Genomic DNA, 23,749 nt, shown 5'->3' with positions numbered 1-23,749 from the left:
GTTTAGTTATTAGGTGAGGAACGACAGGGGAAAACACAGAGGGGATCAACGCAGAACTTGCCTCTGAAATTGGTAGGATGGCATTTTACTCACGTTGAAATCCAGCTGAAAGATCTTGGCGTCCCAAGAAACAACACAACCCAAAGATAAAAGCATATATGTAAAGATCTATCAACTTAATCAATAGAGAGCAAATCCAAAGAAACTACGGAAATGTAAAAGCAAACAACTGGCACGTTGATCGGTATCCGGAATACCGTCATGATCTGCCTCTTAAATACGCTAGCTGCTCACACTAAAAGAACAGAGACTAATAACAGAGCCAAAAATCATGCACGATTTTTATTTGTTATTTTGCCCGAATTTGTTACAACAGAGAGCACCCAGATAACCGATCAACTCAAAACCCGAATTCTGCGCTAGATACAATGGAAATTTAAAGAAAAAAACAAGAAATGCTCGGACCTACCTGATGGGAAATTTGTATGGAACCCGAATGAGTGCAGTCAATGCCAAGACAGGAGATCACCATGGCAACAGATTTGTCCGCATGATGAGTTTATGGAGGGGATTCGAGTCAACTATGACGAAAGGCAAGCAAGCAGCGGTGACATTTTAGTTAGGTTCGTTAAATGATGTCGACGAACAGAGCTCGCAGAGACGCCTTCGCTCGGCTTTCCTGTTTTTATGCCGGGAGTTTTGAGTTTTTGAGTTTAAAATGGATAGCTGGATGGTTCGTTAGGTGGGTACTTCCATCTGGGAAGTGAGTGAGTGTTTGGCATTTGCCCTCGACGTTGAGAATAATATCGATTGAACCAGCCACTGAAAATAGAGAAGAACTCGGATGGATGAAATGACTATTTTACCCTCCCAAGTTATATTATAAGAAAATTTTGAAATCTAATGGACCACTTATTTTAAATTATGAATGGGATCATGGGGATTTTTATATTAGGAAGAATCACTTGAAATATAGTATATTCATTCATTATACCCTTAACAAATTTTGTTGTGACACATAAGAAAATTAGGAATAAGGAATCTTCTTTAAATAAAATTTAAGCATGTGATCACACTCCTTAATTTATATTAGTTAATTTAACTAAGATACACTCTTGCTTATTAAAGTGTACATTTTATGCCCGGTAAGTTGTAGTTTATATTATGAATGGGGGGTTGCAACTACCAACTTAAGAGATGGGTATTTATATCTACTCTAATATATATTTGAGTTAGAATCTCGACAAAGGTAGTTGCCCTTTCAAAGGATACTCTGCTCGTAAGCGGACAGAGGCCTCCATCGGTGCCGGAAGAGAAAAAAAGTTTTCTACCATCATTTCCGTAGCTGTCTCCCAATAAGACGTTCTGGGTTGAGCTTACTCTGTTTTACAAAAATTGCTCAAGTAGAAAGGATAAAAATTTTATCTAGTTGAACCATAACATACTTAACTAGGATTTTGAAATTTCACCTTTCCGATCGGCATGTCTTTAATTATTTAATTTCTTTATGGTGGGCATGGAACCAATAATCTATTCCCCTCTTCTTCTTTTTCTCTTTTTAGTTTTTTTAACGAAATGCATTCATTAAGATGCAAATAAGACTCCTATATGTAAGATGCTTAAATAAAACAACAACCTGAAGCTCTTCTTTATCTTATTAGCCGACAATAGACAATAACAACATGATAGAGTAATTTCATGCTATGTCCTACTCTTGGAGTATTTACTTATTTTATTTTATTTGTTATGTTTAAAGATTTTACTGCAAAATTGGTATCTTCATATTTACATATTCTTGTGAACTTTCATTAAATTGTGATTAAGTTTTATTGGGGAAGAAAAAATACTATTATCTTTTCATGCTTGTGGAAGCTCAAGAGATTTCAAGGATTATTAACTCTCATCTTTATCACTCTTCAGACATTTATAGATAACTAGTCTTGCCCATGTCAAAGAACATTTTTTTTTAAGTTTTAACAAGTGTTTAATTTGATCCTTTAAATAACTATGCCCCTAAAGAAGAAACCAAAACCTAATGACAAGGGTTACAGGAAGCAATAGTTCTCACCAAAGTTTCATTCTCTTCATCTTCTTTACCTTTTTTTTTGGTTTGTTTTTTTATGAGAGTGGGTTTACTGCCTCACTAATCATATAAAGAAAATAAACTATTCACCTTCTCATCTAATTCAAGTGAAGTAGTTCATTTACTAAATGCATTCACCTTTGCTACTATAGTCAATGCATTGATTACTACTCCATTTCTTTAATTTTTTTAAAGAAAAAGTGGATTGAGGGAATAATATAAATAAACTCATATGAGGGGATTTACTCTTTCATAAATGTTTGTTAGTGTGATATTTGTTTTGGTATATTGGAGTGCAACGGGAATTCTTTTACCATGTGATGAGAAGATTTGGGTATTTATGATCCACTTCTTAGTTCTTTTTGTTTTTATATTGTTGGAAGATAGGCCCAAGCCCACACGACCAAGGAAGGCCCACAAGATGGGCCCAAACATATAAGAAGTAGGACCCACTATGATTACCACGAGCTAGCATCCTCATCACATAAGTTAGAAGACCAAGAAGGACTCACAAATGCATCTTTATCTTATGGTCACGTCTTAGAAGAGTTCTAGTTTGATTTATGTTTATCTTTTATCTATTTTGAGTTATTTAATTATGCTATGACTTATCTTTAAGTGTTAGAGTTTGGGTGTAATTGGAACAATGATAATTTTATTATAATTGGACTCTACTACTTTCCTCTATTATAAATAGAGGTTCATGTACTCTGATTATGATAAATTAATGAAGTCAATGAAGTATTTCTCTTTTTCACAAATTCAACATGGTATAAGAGCAGGTTATGTGAGTTGACTTGGTCAACCCATAGAGATAATGAGATCATTTTCTCTAAACCCTAAACCCTAAGTCTAGGTTCGTAGTTTTTTTTTTTTTTAGTCAATACACCCATAGTTTTCTTTGTGTTTTTCACATCTATACTGAGACTTTCATATTGCAAATTATATATTGACAGAAAGATATTTGAGTCTAATTTCAATGAAAAATGATTTTTCCCAATCGGAGTTATCTATAGAGAGATATCGATATTTGAATGTGTGAAGGTCAGATTGCAAAAGAGGTTCGAGCAGCAGCACCAAAAAGCTTCAGGTTCCGAGGTATTTTATGCTCTCAAGAACTAGACTTTATATGGAGAAATATATATAAAAAGAAATATTTGTAAGTCTATTATTTTACCTATTCAACTAATTTTTTATCTGAGTTATCTACAAATAGAAATTGATATTTGAAGTAGCAAAGGTCAGATTGCAGAAGAGGTTCGAGCAACAACAAAAAGCTTCAACTTCCAAGGTATTTTATGCTATCAAGAAAGAGAATTTATATAGATAATTATATATCAAAAGAAATATATGTAAGTCTATTTTCTTACCTATTCAATAAATTCTTGGTATGATTTTTATAAGGAGATATTGATCTTGGAAGAGTCAATGGTCATGTTGGAAAAAAAGGAGAAGCAGTACTTAGTTCGGCCAAATGATGAGACCGAAATCTAGCAGATTATTTATCTTCTGATAATTATAATTTATGAAGTGAAGTTATACTTGGATGAAATTTATTTAAGTCTAGTTTCAGAAGGAGAAATTTTTATGTCAATCTAATCTATATTTAAAGATATATTCGCATTGGAAGAATCAAAGGTCATGCTGGTATTCTGTTGTTTTGAAAAATCCGAATTTAAGCCATTTGTTTTGCTTCACTGTTTGAGTTGCTATATAAGGAAAATATTTCACTTCTCCTTGGTTTAAGGGATTATTACTACATCTATGTTATTTGGGCTAATTGTTGCATCAATGATATTTGGTTCAAGTTGGGATCACTGCCATTACCTCCCAGCTTGAAGGGGAGAAGGAGAAGAAGTACAAAAAAAAAATATTTTATTCTATATGTTGTGGATAAGTTTATGTGACCAAAATATTGGGAGCACAAAAGATGAAGCTTATGCATTTAAGAAAAAATATTTATATCGGATTATGATTATTTCATGGGTCCTTCTACAAGGTTTATTATTTTGGTTCGTGTTATACGTGTTGGAAGATGGTTGTGTTACATTACAGCTACTACTATGTCTCTTTGGATGAGACATTATTATTAAAGAAGAGGTGGCCTCAGTACCTTTTCTCATACCATAATTTATTTGACTCTCAAAAATATCACGGTTGGGACACCATGAGAGTCGGTGCCTGGATTGGGACACCATGATAAATTTTAACTCTAAAAAATATCACGGTTGGAATACCATGAGAGTCAGTGCCCAAATTGGGACACCATTATAAATAAACCCACTACCCCCCTATAATGGCTTTTATTACTCCTACCACTTGAGAGTCGTTGTCCTTTGGAGGGACACGGTGGTGGACACTTCAGAGCAATGTCGATAGACACACTACTTACATAAGACATAGTGTGCCCTACATCTAACATTAGGATTGGAGTATGGAGCAATGTCTTACCGACTAGGAGTGATTTTTAACTCTCACTTATATTATGCCAGCAGGGCCTAAAGGAATGACTCAACAATGTGAGGGGAGTGTTGGAAGATGAAGACATATTGGAAGATGTATCATTTTATACAAAAAGATTTTAACATTATTTGCAGCAAGCTGGGAGCTCATGTTGTTCTTTCACCCCCAGCTTGAGGGGGAGTGTTGGAAGATAGGTCCAAACCCATACGACCAAGGAAGGCCCACAAGATGGGCCCAAACACATAATAAGTAGGACCCATCATGATTACCACGAGCTTACATCCTTATCACATAAGTTGGAAGATCAAGAAGGACTCACAAAGGCATCAATATCTTATGGTCATGTCCTACAAGAGTTCTAGTTTGAGTTATGTTTGTCTTTTATCTATTTTGAGTTATTTAATTATGCTAGGATTTATCTTTAAGTGTTAGAGTTTGGGTGTAATTGAGACAAAAATAGTTTTATTGTAATTGGACTCTACTACCTTCCTCTATTATAAATAGAAGTTCATATACTCTGATTATGATAAGTTAATGAAATCAATGAAACATTTCTCTTTTCCATAAAATATTTTCCATAAAATTGGAGCCTTGAATTGAACCCACTTACGGGCAGAGTATCCTTTGAGAGGGCAACTACCCTTGTCGAGATTCTAACTCAAATATATATTGGAGTAGATATAAAAACCCATCTCTTAAGTTGGTAGTTGCAACCCCATTCATAATATAAGCTATAACTTACTAGGCATAAAATGTACACTTTAATAAGCAAGAGCGTATCTTAGTTAAATTAAATAATGTAAATTAATGAGTTTGATCACATGCTTAAATTTTATTTAAAGAAGCTTCCTTATTCCTAATTTTCTTATGTGTCACAACAACAAAATTTGTTAAGGGTATAGTGAATGAGTATACTATATTTCAAGTGATTCTTCCTAATATAAAAATCCCCGTGGTCCCATTCATAATTTAAAATAAGTAATCCATTAGATTTCAAAATTTCTTATAATATAAGAGTCATTTTTCCATCAGAGTTCTTCTCGATATTATTCTCAAATGCCAAACATTCAACCACTTCCCACACGGAAGCACCCACCTAGCTATCCAATTTAAATTCTAAAACTAAAAGCTCCCGCCATAAAAGCAGGAATTCGGGCTTTGAGTTGATCGGTTAGGGTTTAGGGTTCTCTTCATTAGCGCCCTATCGTCGGGGAGGAATCAGTTTTTGAGCTCTGTACTCGCACGACTCTCGTTTAATTCTTTGTATAAACAAAGCTTTTGGGTCGTCTGGTTTTTTGTGTTCTGTTTGCTGTTGGAGATTGTTGACGTGGATTATGCAGCTTTCTTCCCTTTTTTTCTTGTTTTGAGCATCGCTGTAGTTGGAGGTGCTTTTTTTTCCTTTTGAATTTTCTAACTTTAGGTGATTTGGATATTTATATATCCATGTCTGCGAATTCTTTGCCTATTGTTGACGTCTTTTTGGCTGTGTTGTTACTATCTGTTCTTTTTGGCTTTGTGGCTCTGTTTATCTTCCTTACTACAGTTCCGTAGTTTCTTTTAGTTGCTCTCTATTGATTAAGTTGATCCATCTTAACATATATGCTTTTTATCTTTGGGTTGTGTTGTTTCTTGGGACGCCAAGTTCTTTGAGCTGGATTTCAACGTGAGTAAAATGCCATTTTACCAATTTCAGAGGCAAGTTCTGCTTTGATCCCCTCTGTGCTTTCCCCTGTCGTTCCTCATCTGATAAACATGGCCATGGCTACTACTGTTGAAGTTGTTTTTGGCTCAATTGCATTTGCAGTCTTCTGCGCCATGGCTGTTTTTCCTACTGTTCCCTTTCTTCCAATTGGCCGAATAGCTGGTTCTCTCTTGGGAGGCTGGCTGATGGTCATTTTCAGAGTTATCACCCTAGACCAAGCTTGTGATGCCATTGATCTTTCTTTCCTTGCCGTCCTTATTTCCACCCAAGTTATCAGTGTCTCTCTTGAACAAGCTGATATGTTCAAGTATTTGGGTAAAATGCTCTCATATAAAAGCAGAGGTGGTAAAGACTTACTCTGTCGAATTTGTTTGATTTCAGCCATCTCAAGTTCCCTATTTACCAATGATACAACATGTGTTATCCTCACTGAATTTGTTCTGAAAGTTGCAAGGCAGAATAACTTGCCACCTGAGCCGTTCTTATTAGCCTTGGCTTCAAGTGCAAATATTGGATCCTCAGCTACGCCAATAGGCAATCCACAAAACTTGATCATAGCTATTCAGAGTGGCATTTCTTTTGGTAAATTTGCTGCAGGAATAGTTCCTGCTATGCTACTGGGGATAGTGGTCAATATGGTTATTATCTTATGTATGTATTGGAGGTTGTTATCACCTGTGAAAGATGAAGAACTGGCTGTGCCATTGCTGGGGGAATCAAGGAACAATGAGCCGTTCAGGAGTCCATCAAATTTACTTCAAAATAACTCAGAGAGAGTATACAATGCTAGGATTGATTCAGATAGAAGTTCAGTTGTTTCAAAAGAGAATGATGGTCTTCCTCATACGAAAGAAGACACTGGATCTAAAAGAAGTCTTGGGATGGATAGTTTGATTCATGCTACAGAAAATGGGGGTTCTTTAAAATTTGTAGATGAGAAGGAAGAGAGATGGAAGAGGTCGTTATGGAAGACTTGTGTGTACCTTGTAACACTTGGTATGCTAATTGCTTTGTTAATGGGGCTTAAAACGTCACGGACAACAATTACAACAGCTATAGTTCTTGTTGTTATTGATTTCAAGGATGCACATCGATGCCTGGATAAGGTCAGTTTTCTAATTTCCTTAAGTTTTTACATAAAAATGTAAACCTTTTCTTCTTCTTCTTCATTCTCTTTTTCTAAGTTTTTTTTCCTAAACTCTGCTACTGGAATTCTTGTTCAAGATTTCACACTGAGATTTTGTTCCAATCGTTAACCTACCAGACTCAACTTTTTTTTGTTTTGTTTTTGCTTCCAGGTTTCATATCCCCACTTAATATTTTTCTGTGGGATGTTTATTACTGTTGATGGTTTCAATAAAACCGGAATACCAAGTGCTTTCTGGGATTTAATGGAGCCACATGCACAAATTGATAGTGCTACCGGTATTATAGTGCTTGCTGCTGTGATACTTGTTCTTTCGAATGTTGCTTCTAATGTTCCTACTGGTAAGCATGACTGCACATCTTTTTTATATTATTCATAGCATTCATTTAACTTGTAAAACATTTTATAAAATTTAATGATGTTTAATTGTCAACGGAAGCTCAAAGGATAAATTCAAGTGCTATATTAATGTATGGACAAACACATGTTTTCTTTAAAACAAATATATCTTTCTCATTCTTTCTTCTTCTCCTAAGTAATATGCTTAAAAGCAATGTTAGCTTTTCTATCGGTCTTGAGTTGCTAATATTGTATAGCCCAAGTGAAGATTCAAGTGTGAAGTAGCTTTTTTCTGCAAATTTCTCATGCAATTTAATGTTTTATAGTATTTCTGTAATCTGTATTAATAGTTTAACTTGTATCTTGAAGAGTATAGTTCTAGCAAGTGTTATTATTTTAAATATCCTTTTTTCCAGCCAATTGTGGTTCAGTCGGTTCTTTAACGTTTGTTTAGTCATACTATATATCTGTAAATTCTTTAAACGACATACAAAAACTATTCTTTTCAGAGCTTTTTAAGTAGTTTTGAAGAATAAGCATGTTAATTCAACTATAACCAGTAGCTGCATATCATAGAGGTGGTTCATCAATTTATCTATCTGGATTATCTGGCTTTGACATGTTCTTCAGTTGTCCTCTGCTAAATAGTACTTCCTTAGGAGCTATAAAATGGTTCTAGTGCTGCAAAGTAAGATCACAAGTTTCTTCAAGGCTCTTGGATTGAGATCATAATTTGATGGCCACTTTCAATGATGCATAGCACATTGCGTTGAGAGAACATGGGATTTCCTGTGTAAAGCTTATCTAATGAGACTCATTTTAAGGAGTAAACGATTTTAAGCTCTACAGCTCAATGATCATGCAGCAGTCTGGTAGAAGTTGCATGTGCTATCCAGAATTGAAAAAATGTCCTGTGAGCAGTTCTTGTTGAAAGCATGACACTGAAGCATACATGAATTAGAATGGAAGGAGTGCCACCATTTCCTTTGCTGACTTGGTTCTTTTTATTAATGGATGGAAATATAGATTTTATTCTGTATAATGTATATCTTTTCTCTTGCAGTCCTCTTACTTGGAGCTCGTGTGGCGGCGTCTGCAGCAGCCATTTCTGCAACGCAACAAACAAAGGCATGGCTTATTTTGGCATGGGTAAGCACAGTTGCAGGCAACTTTACCTTGCTTGGGTCTGCAGGAAACTTGATCGTCTGCAAGGAGGCCAGACGGGCCATCTCCGGTTACACTCTCTCCTTTTGGCATCATCTCCGATTTGGAATTCCCTCGACACTCATAGTCATAGCAATAGGCTTACCTCTCATAAGGGGTTAGAAAACAATGGAGAAACTTCCAATTCTCAAGCACAAAAAGCTCAACAACCAACCTCTATTTTATTGAGATTTGTAAAATTTATTTACTTTTGAGAAAATTTTGTGATTGTTCAGAGTCATTCATTGTATCAATGACTACTATGATGATGAAAAAAGTTTAAGAAATAATATGGTATATAGTTATCACAATATTAGCCATTGTTCTTGTTTTGAACCCTAAGTTAGTGTTCAAATTAGTGAAATTTTTCTTCTAGATGATTGATTTATGGCGAAGAAGTAAAAAACAAATTTTAAGAGATTCACAAGGGATTGAGAGATATTTATGATGAATACAACTTTTCTTCAAGTAATTACTTGACTAGTGCATAATTTAAAGAAAATATAGATACAAGCTAAAAAATATTATTTTAAATTATTTTTTATTTTCTATATTTCATAAATTTATTTTTTTTAGATTTTTTTGAATTTTAATATTAATAATATTACTTATTTTAAATTTAAATTTAAAACGATTAAATATTTTTATAATTTAAATTATCTTTTTCAATTTTATAGTAATCTAAATAATTTTAAATTTTTTATAATTTAAGTTACTTTTATAATTTTTGTAATCTAAATTATTTTTAAAATTTTATATTAATTTATTTTTAAAGTAATATTTAATTTCATTAATTTTTAAAATTTTATTTACAATATATTTATTTATATTTTTGACATATTTAGAATATTAAATAAAAATTTATTTATTTAAAAATTCTAATTATTAAATATGCATTCTATCAATTGATGAACAAACGGTTTAGGAAATAACCTATAAAATTATAAACTACAAAAAAAAGTCGTATTTTAAAATAGGTTATAAGAGCATGGAACATACTATATTTCAAGTGATTCTTCCTAATATAAAAATCCCCATGATCCCATTCAAAATTTAAAATAATCAGTCCATTAGATTTCAATTTTTTTTATAATATAACTTGGGAGGGCAAAATAGTCATTTCATCCATCTGAGTTCTTCTCCAATTTCAGGGCAAATGCCAAACATTCACTCACTTCCCAGACGGAAGTACTCACCTAGCTATCCAATTTAAACTCCTAAAACTAAAAACTCCCGGCATACGAGTAGGAAAGTCGGGTGAAGGTGTCTTTGCAAGCTCTGTTCGTCGACATCATTCCTCTCTTGGCTGGCGCTCTGATGGTAATTTTCAGAGTTATCATCCCAAACCAAGCTTTTGATGCCATTGATCACTCTTTCATTGTCTTCCATTTTGGCATCAAGGTTGTCGGTATCTATCTTGAACAAGCTGATATGTTCAAGTATTTGGGTAAAATGCTCCTCGTATAAAACAGAGGTGGTAAAGACTTACTCTGTCAGATTTGTTTGAATTCAGCCGTCTCAAGTGCCCTATTTACCAGTGATGCAACATGTATTATTCTCATTGAATTTGTTCTGAAATTTGCAAGGTAGAATAACTTGCTACCTGAACCATTCTTATTAGCCTTGGCTTCAAGTGCAAATATTGGATCCTCAGCTACGCCAATGGGCAATCCACAAAACTTTATCATAGCTGCTCAAAGTGGCATTTCTTCTCATAAATTTGCTGCTGGAATAGTTCCTGCTATGCTACTTGGGATAGTGGTCAATATGGTTATTATCTGCAAGAGAAAAGATATACATTATACAGAATAAAATAGATATTTCCATCCATTAATAAAAAAAACGAAGTCAGCAAACGAAATGGTGGCACTCCTTCCATTCTAATTCAAGTATGCTTAAGTTTCATGCTTTCAACAAGAATTGCTCACAGGACATTTTTTCAATTCTGGATAGCCCATGCAACTTCTACCAGACTGCTGCATGATCATTGAGCTGTAGAGCTTAAAATCGTTAACTCCTTAAAATGAGTCTCATTAGATAAGCTTTACACAGGAAATCCCATGTTCGGTTTCATCAGCTCTCAACGCAAAGTGCTATGCATCATTGAAAGTGGCCATCAAATTATGATCTCACTCCAAGAGCCTTCAAGAAATTTGTGATCTTACTTTGCAGCACTAGAAGCATTTTATAGCTCCTAAGGAAGTACTATTTAGCAGAGGACAACTGAACATGTCAAAGCCAGATAATCCAGATACATAAATTGATGAACCACCTCTATGATATGCAACTACAGGTCATAGTTAAATTAACATGCTTATTCTTCAAAACTACTTAAAAAGCTTTGAAAAGAATAGTTTTTGTATGTCTTTCAAAGAATTTACAGATATATAGTATGACTAAACAAACATTAAACAACAGACTGAACCACAATTGGCTGGAAAAAAGGATATTTAAAATAATAACACTTGCTAGAAGTATATTCTTCAACATACAAGTTAAATTACTAATACAGATTACAGAAATACTATAAAACATTAAATTGCATGACAAAATTTGCAGAAAAAAGCTACTTCACACTTGAATCTTCACTTGGGCTATACAATATTAGCAACTCAAGACCGATAGAAAAGCTAACATTGCTTTTAAGCATATTACTTAGGAGAAGAAGAAAGAATGAGAAAGATATATATTTGTTTTAAAGAAAACATGTGTTTGTCCATACATTAATATACCACTTGAATTTATCCCTTGATCATTAAACATCTTTAAATTTTATAAAATTATTTACAAGTTAAATGAAAGCTATGAATAAAGCTGTTTAGCAAGGTGAAAATTTGACAAAAATCACCTATGCTTGTTAAGGACTGTTATCACTTCTGACCCTGCAGGAAATCAGCTTGTTGGAAAGGAAAAACTGGAAGATACAATCTAGTATGGGAATACAGAAGTGCTCTATACAGGCAACCCACTGAGGATCCATTGCTTTCTAAGCCCTTATGAGAGGTAAGCCTATTGCTATGACTATGAGTGTCGAGGGAATTCCAAATCGGAGATGGTCCCTCCGGCCTCCTCGCAGACTACCACGTTTGCTGCTGACCCAAGCAAGGTATGAATAGTATAAAAAGATGTTTTACAAGTTTGCTGCAGACCCAAGCAAGGTATGATCATTAAACATCTTTAAATTTTATAAAATGTTTTACAAGTTAAATGAAAGCTATGAATAATATAAAAAGATGTTCAGTCATAGTTACCAGTAGGAACATTAGAAGCAACATGCAAAAGAACAAGTATTACAGCAGCCAGCACTATAATACCGGTAGCACTATCAATTTGTGCATGTGGCTCCATTTAATCCCAGAAAGCACTTGGTATTCCGGTTTTATTGAAACCATCAACAGTCATAAACATCCCACAGAAAAATAATAAGAGGTAATATGAAACCTTGAAGCAAAAACAAAATAAAAAAAAGGTTGAGTCTGGTAGGTTAAACAATTAGAACAAAATCTCAGTGAGAAATCTTGAACAAGAATTCCAGTAGCTGAGTTTAGAAAAAAAAAAAAACTATAGAAAAAGAGAATGAAGAAGATCAAGAAAAGTTACGTCAAAACTTAAGGAAATTAGAATGCTGACCTTTTTCAGGCAATGGAAGTGCATCCTTGAACTCAACAACTATAAGAACTAGAGCAGTTGTATTTGCTGTCTATGGCATATTAAACCCCATTACCAAAGCAATTAGCATACCAAGTGTTACAAGGTACACAAAAGTCTTCCATAACCTCTTCCATCTCTCTTCCACTTCATCCTCGGCTACCAGTTTAGGCACAGCAGCCTGTTCTTCATCTTTCACCGGTGATAACAACCTCCAATACATACATAAGATAATAACCATATTGACCACTATCCACAGTAGCATAGTAAGAATTATTCTTACAGCAAATAAACGAAAAGAAATGCCACTCTGAGCAGCTATGATCAAGTTTTGTGGATTGCCCATTGGCGTAGCTGAGGATCCAATATTTGCACCAAATAAGAATGGTTCAGGTGGCAAGTTATTCTGACTTGCAAATTTCAGAACAAATTCAATGAGGATAACACATGTTGTATCACTGGTAAATAGGGCACTTGAGATGATGAAAACAAACAAATCCGACAGAGTAAGTCTTTACCATCTCTGCTTTTATATGAGAGCATTTTACCCAAATACTTAAACATATCAGTTTGCTCAAGATAGATACGGACAACCCTGATGCCAAAATGGAAGACAATGAAAGAGACATCAATGGCATCAAAAGCTTGGTCTGGGGTGATAACTCTGAAAATTACCATCAGAGCGCCTCCCAAAAAAGAACCAGCTGTTCGGTCGATTGGAAGAAAGGTATACCCAGGAAAAACAGCCGTGACCCAGAATATTGCAAATGCATTTGAGCCAAAAACACTTCAACAATACTAACCATGGCCATGTTTAATTATGGGGTGAGTAACGACAGGGGAAAGCACAGAGACATGGAAAACAGAAACAACTGGGACTGGAATACTCGGCCTGTTAAATAAGCTGGCTGCTCACACTACAAGCACAGAGACTAACAAAAATCATGCACGATTTTTGGCTGTTATTTTGCCTCACGATGTTAGTGCGTACCGCAGACGGCAGACTGCAGGCTGGAGACTGAGTGAGTTTGTTACAAACAGACAGCTTTTTGTACGTACAATGACAATTTAAAGAAAAAACCCAAATTTAGGGTGGTATCGAACCAAACCGGTTCGCGAACGGTTCGAACTCGGTTCGATTCGGTTTACCTGGAAGGCTCGTTTAACTCAACGACGGCCCGGAGGCGGGAGGCGGGAGGCGGGAGGGCTTCGTCTTCGTTTCGACTTCTCGGGAATCATGGGAACAGGGAAACGGTTCGACAACTTTCCTCCTCCCCCCGTCTGCCGTCGCCAATCCTTATCACCGCCGAGCTCCTCCCGCAACTTTCTCTCCCTCTTCTCTGTCTCCGTCTCTCATTCCCCCCTCCCGGACGCTTCTGCCGTCATCGTCACTGTCGCCCAACGGCCTCGTCGCTCGTCTCGACGGAACCGAGAGACGGAAAAAGTATTTTCACCCACCCCCACCACTGCTCAAACAAAACAAGCACAAACGAAATGGCGACCAACAGAGATGGCGAACAAGCAGAAACGAGAGTCCGGAACAGAGAGTTAGGGCGTAAGGTTAGGTCGACCGAGAGAGAGGAGTGACGTGAAGGAAAAATGGAAAAATGGAAAAATGTTTTTCATCCTGTGTATGGACGTGCAGTGGTGGCGTGGTTAATCTGTCGCGCCGTTTTCAATGGTTGGTTTTGAGACGAGCCTGATGTGGGGGAGGGAGACGAATATCCGTGAGACATACAATTTGGCTAAAGTAAAAATTAGATCTACCTCTACTTATCGTAAAAAGTATATATTTGAAACAAAAGAAAAATAACAAGAATTAAAGTTTCTAGGTCTGATCTAAATTTCTCATCTAATTCGATCTCTATTTACTTGATTAATGTTTTAGATAATTTGATAAATGGTTTAGAAAATTTTCTTGGTTGGCGGTGGCATGGAACCGAACCGGTTCGCGACAGGCTCAAACTCGGATCGATTTGATTCGGTTTATCTGGATCTCGAACTAGATTAGGCAAATTTAAGTTAATGAGCCAAATTCGATCGAACCATGGTTCGGTTCGAAAGTTCGTGAGTAGGCTTGTCAAATCAATCGAGGGCCTGGGATCCGAGAGTGGGAGGTGCTTCGTCTTCATCTTCGTCTCGACTTCTTGAGAATCAGGGGGGAATAGGGAAACAACATTCGACAATTTTCTTCCTCCCCCGTCTGCCGTCGCCGATCTTTATCACCATCAAGCCCCTCCCACAACTTTCTCTCCCTCTTCTCTGTCATCCAAAACCATTTTCTTAAACTTTTTCTCTATCTCGATGATTTGGTTTTCCATACCTTAAATTAAATCAAAATGATATGAATAAGTACAAATGGACAAAACTAGCTTTATTTTTCAAGGAATATTTTTGTGTTTGATTATTAAATAAAGTTTATACATAATTATGCAAGTTTTATGAATAATTTTATGCATAGTATATAGATGATTTTATGCAAGGTTAATATACAGTGGTTACGACCAATTTTAATTAGAGGTTACTCCCAATTTTATATAAAATATATACATAATTTTATATACAATTTATTTTACATATATTTTATACAAAGTTTTAAATGTAGGTTAGAGTTCGAAGTCAACTGGACCTCAAACTCAAACTCGGTTTAAAATATTGGGCTCGAGTTTGATTACAATTTTAGGCTCAAACTCGAAATATTTAAATCAAATTCGAGTGGAATAGGCAGGCTGCAGGTTTGGGGTCAGCTGACACCCCTAGGTAGGGGTCGCATCGAGCCGAGCCGAGCTCGAACCTGCCTATGTTCAAGCCGAACTTGATTTAAATATTTTGAGCCGAGCCTCGTCTCAAGCCTAAAATTGTTATCGAACTCGAGCCCAAAAATTTTAACCAAGTTCGAACCGAACTTCGAGCCGAGCTCGAGCTTCAACATACATTTAAAACTTTTCAAAAAAAATATATCAAATAAACTGTATATAAAACTATGCATACATTTTACATAAAATTGGGCATAACCTATATATATATAATACATTTATAAGATTGGACATGCCCTCTACTTAAAATTGAGCATAATCTATGTATATAATACCTATATAAAATCTAACATGACCTCTACTTAAAATTGGGCATAATCTATATACATAATACCTCCATAAACACTCCATAAAATTGTCTATACATTTCATAAACACTACATGAAATTATTTATACACACCATAAAATAGTCTAAACACTCATAAACTGCATAACATTACGAATAAACTTCATACAATAATCAAACACAACAAAATTAAATGAAATATCACTATCAATTTACAATCACCCAAATAAAAACTATAAATCCATTATAAATTTATAAACTATAGTTGTTTTTCTTCATGCTAGAAAATAATATACATCCTTGCATGAGCAAAATCTCTACCTATGACAAAAACAAAAAAATAAAATTAATTATTGTCAGATAAAAAAATACTCTTCCACTACTAGTTACTTAATGTTGTTAAAAATATTAAAATTACCATGATGAGAAAAACATGAAAAATCATGTAACTGGTAGCATTATCTCTACACTCTTCTTCTCAGGCTGTAATCATAAAACAAAATTTTAATAAATAAAACTAAAAAAATACTAAAAAATATCATAATAAATAATTAATCAAAGAAATTCACCTTTTGATTTTTTTTTTACACCGTGAAGAGCCCGAACCCAATCACTGCCACAAATCAAAGCTTGAACTGTATTTGGTGCCAAGGAAGAACAATATGAGTCTATTACTAAATGTAGACTTTGAAACTACTGCAGATATGAGAATTATAAGGGGGGGTTAGTCAACAAATTTAAAATTTGAAGTTCATCTTCATCTCCTGCTTCAAATTCATTTCATTCATCTACATGAAATTCAATTTCAAACTTGGTATTAGTGTGGACAAGTTCATGTACACTAGAAAACAGTTTCCAATGTTAGTGTCCCAAAATGAGAAAAATATAAAAAACAAGAAAATAAGTAACTTATAATAGTATACTTAATTAAAACATAATACTTAAACCCCAAATTAGGTAAAACAAACATGATTACAACAAGAATAAGTAATTTAATGTATAATTAAAATAAATTAATATATTAATTAATTAAATTAGATATTATATTATTTAATGAATGCAATTTATTGTACATTAATACAAGAATTACGTGAGCCAATTAACTGCGCACATGATTAATTATAAAAAAAAATAGGAAAATTTGATCAAATGCTAACTTTAATACACTATATTTTTACGTATTGTTGCATCGTCCAGAGGAAAAGCAGTACTAGAGGCGGTTAAGGCTAACAAAATTGCATCGACCAGAGGAAAAACAGGCTAAGAATAGGATTTGCAAGATTTTTTTTTTTTTTTTTATAAAAAAAATCGCACGTGGGAAACTCACATGTGTGAATTGCACGTGTGAGTTTGCACGCTGTGCGGGACGGAACGTCAAGGGGGGAAAATAATACAAATACAATATATTTCGTTAATTGAGCTAAATACAAGCTATAAAAGCATCACAAAACAATTGATAAAAGCATGATAGCAAACTTGTTAGTCACCTAAAATTTGACTAACATATATTTATGCTTGTTACAAATCAACTTGTTGAGGAAGAAAACCCGGTAGAGACCATTTAAACATTCTATTAAATGTTACAAAACCATAGGAATTCAAAAGCACCCTACACACAAAAAAGCAAGAATTGGACACTGAGAATCCATTGCTTTGCTAACCCCTTATGAGAGGTAAGCCTATTGCAATGACTATGAGTGTTGAGGGAACTCCAAACCGAAGATGACGCCAAAAGGAGAGAGTGTAACCGGAGACGTCTCGCCTGGCTTGTTCACAAACTATCATGTTTGCTGCAGACCCCAACAAGGAAAGGTTGCCTGCAACTGTGCTCACCCATGCCAAAATGAGCCATGCCTTTGTTTCTTGAGTTGAAGAAATGGTTGCTGCATTTGTTGCCACTTGAGCTCCCAGTAGGAGAACTACAAGACAAAAACCATTAAATTCTTTAAATCTCAACAAAATAGTTCTTATATATTATTTAAAATTTTGTTGATTGTAGTGTGATTAGATATCAACTAATCCACAATTGCCTATAATGGATAAACTCTATAAAGGCTATTAACATAATATTGGTATCCTATCAAAAGCAATTGAAACAATACTCTTGCTTATTTGCATGAGAACTTTGCTTAAAATTAGTTGCTCCATATCAGAGAGAGAGAGAGAGAACTAACATAAGACTTCATGAACTAAGAAACCTGCTCAACCCAAAAGAGCTGAAACCATCTCAAAGCATAATGGCAAAGTCAAGAAGGAGAAGAAACAAAGAATATATTTGATAATGGCAAAGTCAAGAAGGAGAAGAAACAAAGAATATATTTGAAGCAGAAGATTTCAAACTTACTCCAAAACTAGATTGAGGCTCTCACATAAAAGACAAATCAATGAATCATATAAAACTTACCAGTAGGAACATTGGAAACAATGTTTGAGAGAATAAGTATCACAATAGAAAGTACTATAATGCCAGAAGCGTTATTAATTCTTGCATGTGGCTTCATCAAATTCCAAAAATCCCTTGGTATTCCAGTTTCTTTAAAACCTTCAACAGTTATAAACATCCCACAGAAAAATACTAAGAGCGAGTATGAAACCTGAAGACAACACAAGACAAGCAGTTGAGTTAGGTAGGTTAACAACTTGAAGAAAACTTTGACAAAGATATCTGTTGCTAGCTAACTTATTTGGAAACGATGGAGAAAAGGAGAGTGAAGAAGAAAAGTTTCTTCAATCACAAGAACTTTGAACAGCTGTTCTATTCCATTTTTTTATATAAACATCAATTACATCAGAGCTCTGACCTTGTCCAGGCATGATTGTGCATCCTTGAAATGAACAACCACAAGAGCTAGAGCAGTTGTAAGTGCTGTCCATGACATATTAAGCCCCATTAACATAGCAATAAGCATACCAAGTGTTAAAAGGTAAACACAAGTCTTCCATATCAACCTTCTAAGCCCATCTTTTGATTTTAAGACAGTTGATCTCATATTGGAATCATTCCCAGCCCATAGCACTCTCTGGGAGTCATTTATGTTGGAATCACTTCTAGCAGATAGAGCTCTCTGAGAGTCATTTAGATTGGAATCAGTCCTACCACCTAGCACCCTTTGAGAGTCATGTTCAAGGGAATTTGGACTCTTTGGCACCTCAATGCTTCTTAATTCCCCAGTTATAGCTGGGATATGAACCATTCCATCAATTACAGTTACTTGGCTCAACTCTAGGGTACTATGAGAGACCACTTCAGGCACAGTCTGCTCTTCATCCTTCACTGCTGATAATACCCTCCAATACATACATAATATGATAAATATGTTGACAACCACACCCAGTAACATAGCAGGAATTATCCCTGAGATAAACTTACCAAAAGAAATGCCGCTTTGAATAGCTATGACCAAGTTTTGTGGATTGCCAATAGGAGTAGCTGAAGATCCAATATTGGCACTTGAAGCCAAGGCTAGTAAGAATGGTTCTGCTGACAATTTGTTCTGCCTTGCTACTTGTAGAACGAATTCGGTGAGGATAACACAGGTTGTATCATTGGTGAAAAGGGCACTTGAGATGGCCGAAATCAAACAGATTCTGCAAAGTAAGTCTTTACCACCTCTGCTCTTATATGAGAGCAATCTACCCAAGTACTTAAACATATCAGCTTGTTCAAGGTAAATGCTAACAACCATGGTGCCAAAAAGGAGGCCGAGAATAGGAAGATCAATGGCATCATAAGCTTGCTCTGGGCTAATGACTCTGAAAAGTACCATCAGCATGGCACCCAAGAGAGAACCAGCAGTTCTGCCAATAGGAAGAAAGGGAACTGCAGGGAAAACAGCCATGATCCAGAAGATTGCAAATGCAATCGAGCCTATAACAACTTTGTAAGTACTAGCGAGGGCCATGTTTAGTTATGGCAGGGGAAAGCAGACCACCCAGAAACTTTGTTTTTACAAAGAATCCAATGATAGTAGCAAGAGGACCAGCTCAGAACCTGATTTCACTCCAACGACTGGTCGGTAATGGAGATCACCCAGATTTCTGTACCAGATATCTATGGCAGTTTGAAGAGAAGTTTTGCTGGAGCCAGTCTGATCGTGAATAGAAACGGAACCAGTGCTCTTGAAAGGCAAGAAGACGAGCAGCGAGCAGGAAGTATTAGTAAGTTGATTACGACTTCTCAGGTGTTTGGATTTTTTAAGCAAATTATAATGCGTGAAATATAATGTCTACAATGAGATTTTAATACACTTGCCAATTAGATACTGTAGTTTCAGATTTAGCTTTAAATTAATAAAATAAATATTAAAAACATGCCCACTTATCTTCTCTCTTGCGCACTTGTGTGACACAGAGAGAGGGAAAGATCATCCTCCACCTCTACTAAAAAAAAAAAAAAAACAGGAGGACCCCGCCCCTCTTCTCCCCTCTTCACCAGCCTCCTATACACGATCAGATTCTCTCATCATATGGAAAAGGAAGGGAGCTACAACCGGGAAAAAACGTCTTTCTCAATATCGTTAAAATAACAATCTCTATCAAATATGCTAGTTTCAACTGCTACTTCGTTGTACCTTTAATTATTCATCCAGTGGGGCTGCGAGGGCTCACCCTCCCCTCCTCCAGGCGGGAAGAGGACAATAACCACCCCATAAAGGTAGAAAAATATTGCAGAAAAGCAGTCTCTTTAGGTAATGTTAAAACGACTGTCTCGATTAGGTTTGAAAGTTTCATATACTATTACCGGCATGACACATTATGTGATTTGTGTATTTTTTTTTCCAGTTCTTTATTTGTGAGTTTTAACATGCGCAGAGAACTGACGTCTGTATCGATAGTATTGTTTACTGAAGCCATTTGTGTCCAATCAAAACGATATGTTGAAGTTTTCAAACCCAATTGGGTTTTTTCAGTTCGTATTCTCCTGTAACTCTTCCTTGTCTGCGAAAGAAGAGGAGCACCATAGCTGGATGGAATCAGTAGTTGAGTGAGTTCAATCAGATCCTGCGACTTCGAAGACATTAGAGAATCTTGGTCGGTTACAACCCGATTGGCCGACTGGAGTTTAACAGATTTTATCCCAATGAATAGCCATGGTTAAGCATAGTATAATGGATAGTATCGTGGATCCAGGACCTTATTCATTCTTTATCATCGACCGTATACGTTGACATTGATAACAGCAGTAACAGAGAAATCAGCCGAGTAGAAAAACACTTTTTTTCTGGAACCAGAAACGTCAACGGCATCCTTGGGTGACACAGTGATGGGCTTATCGGATTTTGAAATGTATCGAGAGCCTCAAAATCTGATGTGTATCAGGTGTATCGACAGATATTTTCTCCTATATCAATAGATACGGGAGAGCAAGCACTTTTTTTCCCATGACATCCACCGTATATGACAGAAATCAAAACTGAATTGAAAAGGAAGAGGATTACCAAGAGACTCTAAGGCTTGTGTTCGTAGCATAGAAAGTTGAGAGAGAAAAAAAAAGAAAAAAAAAAGATAATGAACAAGAAAAGAGAAGATTTTTTTTTTATGCCCATGAAAAAGGGAGAAAACGAAAGAGAAACATGATTTCTTTTGTTTGGATGAACATGGAAATGGAAAAGAAAGAATAGTAATATTTTGAAAAGCTTAATGATGACAATTATATACAAGCTTAAGTGATACATGGCCTAGGAACGCACAAGCCAAGCGCGCGCGACCCATGTGCACACACAGCCCAAGCCCATGCAAACTAGGCGTGTGCAACTCAGGCACGCATGGCCCAAGCACGCTCAGCCCAAGCACACGCCTAGGTGGCAAATTCTCATTGGTTAGAGTTTGAATAAGTGATAAGGGCCGGGGGTAGTCAGGTATTGTAAATCAGTTAAAAACATTTTCAAATTCATGCTTACAGTTCTCCATTAATGTGAAAGACGCATTTATCTTCATTTTGGTTTAGTTTCTTATTAAAAGATAGGTTGAATAGTTTACTTTATACCCGAAGTAAGTTAGGCCGCACGCTGAGAGATGAGGAGTTGTTTCTAGCTCGATCTAGCAACGTGATAGTTGGTATCAGAGCAGAGATGTTCCACCCATAACTTCCTTGGAACCAACATTGGAGATTCAACTGAACAAAAGTAAGAAGAAAGTCTCCAAAATTGAATCTCTTTTAACTTCTTTTGAATCTAAGCTTGAGAAGGTGGATTGATAATGCTCAAGTTTAGAGGAAAATATTCAAGAAGTGGTGGACGTCCAAGAACATAGCCTTGAAGCGTTTCAAGGGCTAGAGAACGATGTGCACGCCGTTGTTACAATTCTAAAGACGGATCACAACAATCTCAATGAGATGCGAACGGAGTTAGAATAAATACAAATGAGAATGACATGAAGATCAAGGTTCCTAATCCTAAACCGTACGGGGGCATACAAGATCCGATGTTGACCAAAAACTTCTTATGGCAAGTTGAGCAATACTTCAAAGTTTCACATTTCACGGATGGGAAAGTAAATGTTAGTACTGCATCTATGTTTCTCATTGATGATGTTATCTTGTAGTGGAGAAGAAAGGTTGGTAATGTCGAGAATGGTGAAAACTCGGTTGACACTTGGGAGTTTTAAGCGCGTGATAGGTGGTATCAGAGCAGAGACGTTTCACCCATAGCTTCCTTAGAACCGACGTTGGAGGTTCAACCAAGTAAGGGTAAGAAGAAAGTTTTTGAACCCGAATCTTGTCTAACTTCTTTTGAATCTAGGCTCAAGAAGGTGGTTTGTTAATGCTTGAGTTGGGAGGAAAAGATTCCAGAAGTGGCGGACGTCTGAGAACATAGTCTTGAAGCGGTTCAAGGGCTAGAGGATGATGTCCATGCCACTGTTGCAATTCTAAAGACAGATGCTTGCAATAATCTCAACATGATGCAAATAGAGTTAGATGAAGTACAAACGAGAATGACATTTCTCAAGCAAACCATTTTGAATGGAAAAATAGTTCATACATACATAAAGATCAAGGTTCTCGAGCCTAAACCATACAGGGGCATACAAGATCCGAAGGTGATCAAGAACTTCTTATAGCAAGTTGAGCAGTACTTCAAAGCTTCAGATATCACAGATGAGGAAGTAAAGGTTAGTACCGCATCTATGTTTTTCAGTGATGATGCTATCTTGTGGTAGAGAAGAAAGCTTGGTGATGTCGAGGATGGTGAAAACTTGGTTCATACTTGGGAAGATTTTAAGCGCAAGTTGAAGGGGATTTTGCTTTCCCAAAGATGTCGATTACTTAGCTCTAAAGGAATTGCTGCATTGAAGAAAAAAAGGGGTGATTCGTGACTATATTTAGTCTTTTACTTCTTTAATGTTAAACATTTATAATATGACCGATGAGGATCAATTGTTTTCTTTTGCTAAAAAGCTAATTCCTCCAAAAGAACCCCATTTCCACCCCTTTTACACCATAACTTTTACTGCTAGAATACATTTTTTCGCTAGTAGAAATGTTCTCTGCCGATCAAAATATATTTTGGTGACAAAGATATTTTATATCACTTCTCTTGGAGGAGTTTTATTTTTGCTTTCTACCAATGGAAATAATTTCGTCAACATAAATTTTATCAGTAGAGCTGTTTTTTGTTGAAACTTCAAATCTATCATTCTAGTGGGTAGTCTTTCTTAAGTGCTTTAATTTCAAACCAATATTTGAGTTTGCAAAATGGATCTTTAGTTTGCATACTCTTGAGTTGCCATTACATGTGGAGCATACATTAAGATTGGGTTATATTTTTTATTTTGAGATTTTCTGTTATATCAACTTTTAAAAAGCACGAATGAGCCAAATTGTAAAAACAATACATTTTTCTGTTTGTATTGGGTAAGCTTTGTGTGACCAAACTCTTAATCTTTATACTCACTCTTATAAGGCTTTTGTGACGAAAGAGGTGATTAGATATTGGCATTAGATTTTGTAGCCAACTCATGTTTAGCCATAGCCATTGTTAACCTTTCTGGTCTGACCTTTGTGATTGTGAGGTGTTTTAAGGGTTGTATACCCTTTGTCTCTAGGCTTGTGTAGCCTAAGTG

At 35.7% G+C, this 23,749-nt stretch overlaps 2 protein-coding genes and 1 pseudogene across 2 annotated transcripts; 1 reads left to right on the top strand and 2 right to left on the bottom strand.

Annotated features, from left to right (window-relative positions):
• Positions 1 to 5,766: 5,766 nt before the first annotated feature.
• Positions 5,767 to 9,219, top strand: LOC137944528 (silicon efflux transporter LSI2-like). The gene is made up of 3 exons (XM_068790213.1): positions 5,767 to 7,354; positions 7,547 to 7,736; positions 8,798 to 9,219. Exons 1-3 carry the CDS (start codon positions 6,299 to 6,301, stop codon positions 9,058 to 9,060), a joined length of 1,509 nt encoding a protein of 502 aa, XP_068646314.1. The 5' UTR covers positions 5,767 to 6,298; the 3' UTR covers positions 9,061 to 9,219.
• Positions 9,220 to 11,923: 2,704 nt separating this feature from the next.
• On the bottom strand, positions 11,924 to 13,971 carry LOC137944539 (silicon efflux transporter LSI2-like; annotated as a pseudogene).
• A 3,373-nt stretch (positions 13,972 to 17,344) lies between these two features.
• Positions 17,345 to 19,590, bottom strand: LOC137943483 (silicon efflux transporter LSI2-like). Its single transcript, XM_068788984.1, has 3 exons — positions 18,490 to 19,590; positions 18,093 to 18,282; positions 17,345 to 17,607 (listed from the first exon to the last, which is right to left on the bottom strand). Exons 1-3 carry the CDS (start codon positions 19,588 to 19,590, stop codon positions 17,345 to 17,347), a joined length of 1,554 nt encoding a protein of 517 aa, XP_068645085.1.
• Between the last annotated feature and the right edge of the window lie 4,159 nt (positions 19,591 to 23,749).

Source organism: Aristolochia californica, unplaced genomic scaffold, assembly GCF_029961685.1.
Source record: "Aristolochia californica isolate CCGP_79_NKW_82.1479 unplaced genomic scaffold, dmAriCali1.0.hap1 SCAF_11, whole genome shotgun sequence".
NCBI classification, from domain to species: Eukaryota; Viridiplantae; Streptophyta; class Magnoliopsida; order Piperales; family Aristolochiaceae; genus Aristolochia; species Aristolochia californica.
This window is presented reverse-complemented; position numbering and strand designations above follow the sequence as displayed.

Coding starts and splice junctions, on each gene's coding strand:
- LOC137944528 (XM_068790213.1), top strand. CDS start 6,299: ATGGCCATGGCTACTACTGTTGAAGTTGTTTTTGGCTCAATTGCATTT. Junction 7,355..7,546: donor CACATCGATGCCTGGATAAG/GTCAGTTTTCTA, acceptor TTTTGCTTCCAG/GTTTCATATCCCCACTTAAT. Junction 7,737..8,797: donor TGCTTCTAATGTTCCTACTG/GTAAGCATGACT, acceptor TTTCTCTTGCAG/TCCTCTTACTTGGAGCTCGT.
- LOC137943483 (XM_068788984.1), bottom strand. CDS start 19,590: ATGGCCCTCGCTAGTACTTACAAAGTTGTTATAGGCTCGATTGCATTT. Junction 18,283..18,489: donor CACAATCATGCCTGGACAAG/GTCAGAGCTCTG, acceptor TGTTGTCTTCAG/GTTTCATACTCGCTCTTAGT. Junction 17,608..18,092: donor TGTTTCCAATGTTCCTACTG/GTAAGTTTTATA, acceptor TTTGTCTTGTAG/TTCTCCTACTGGGAGCTCAA.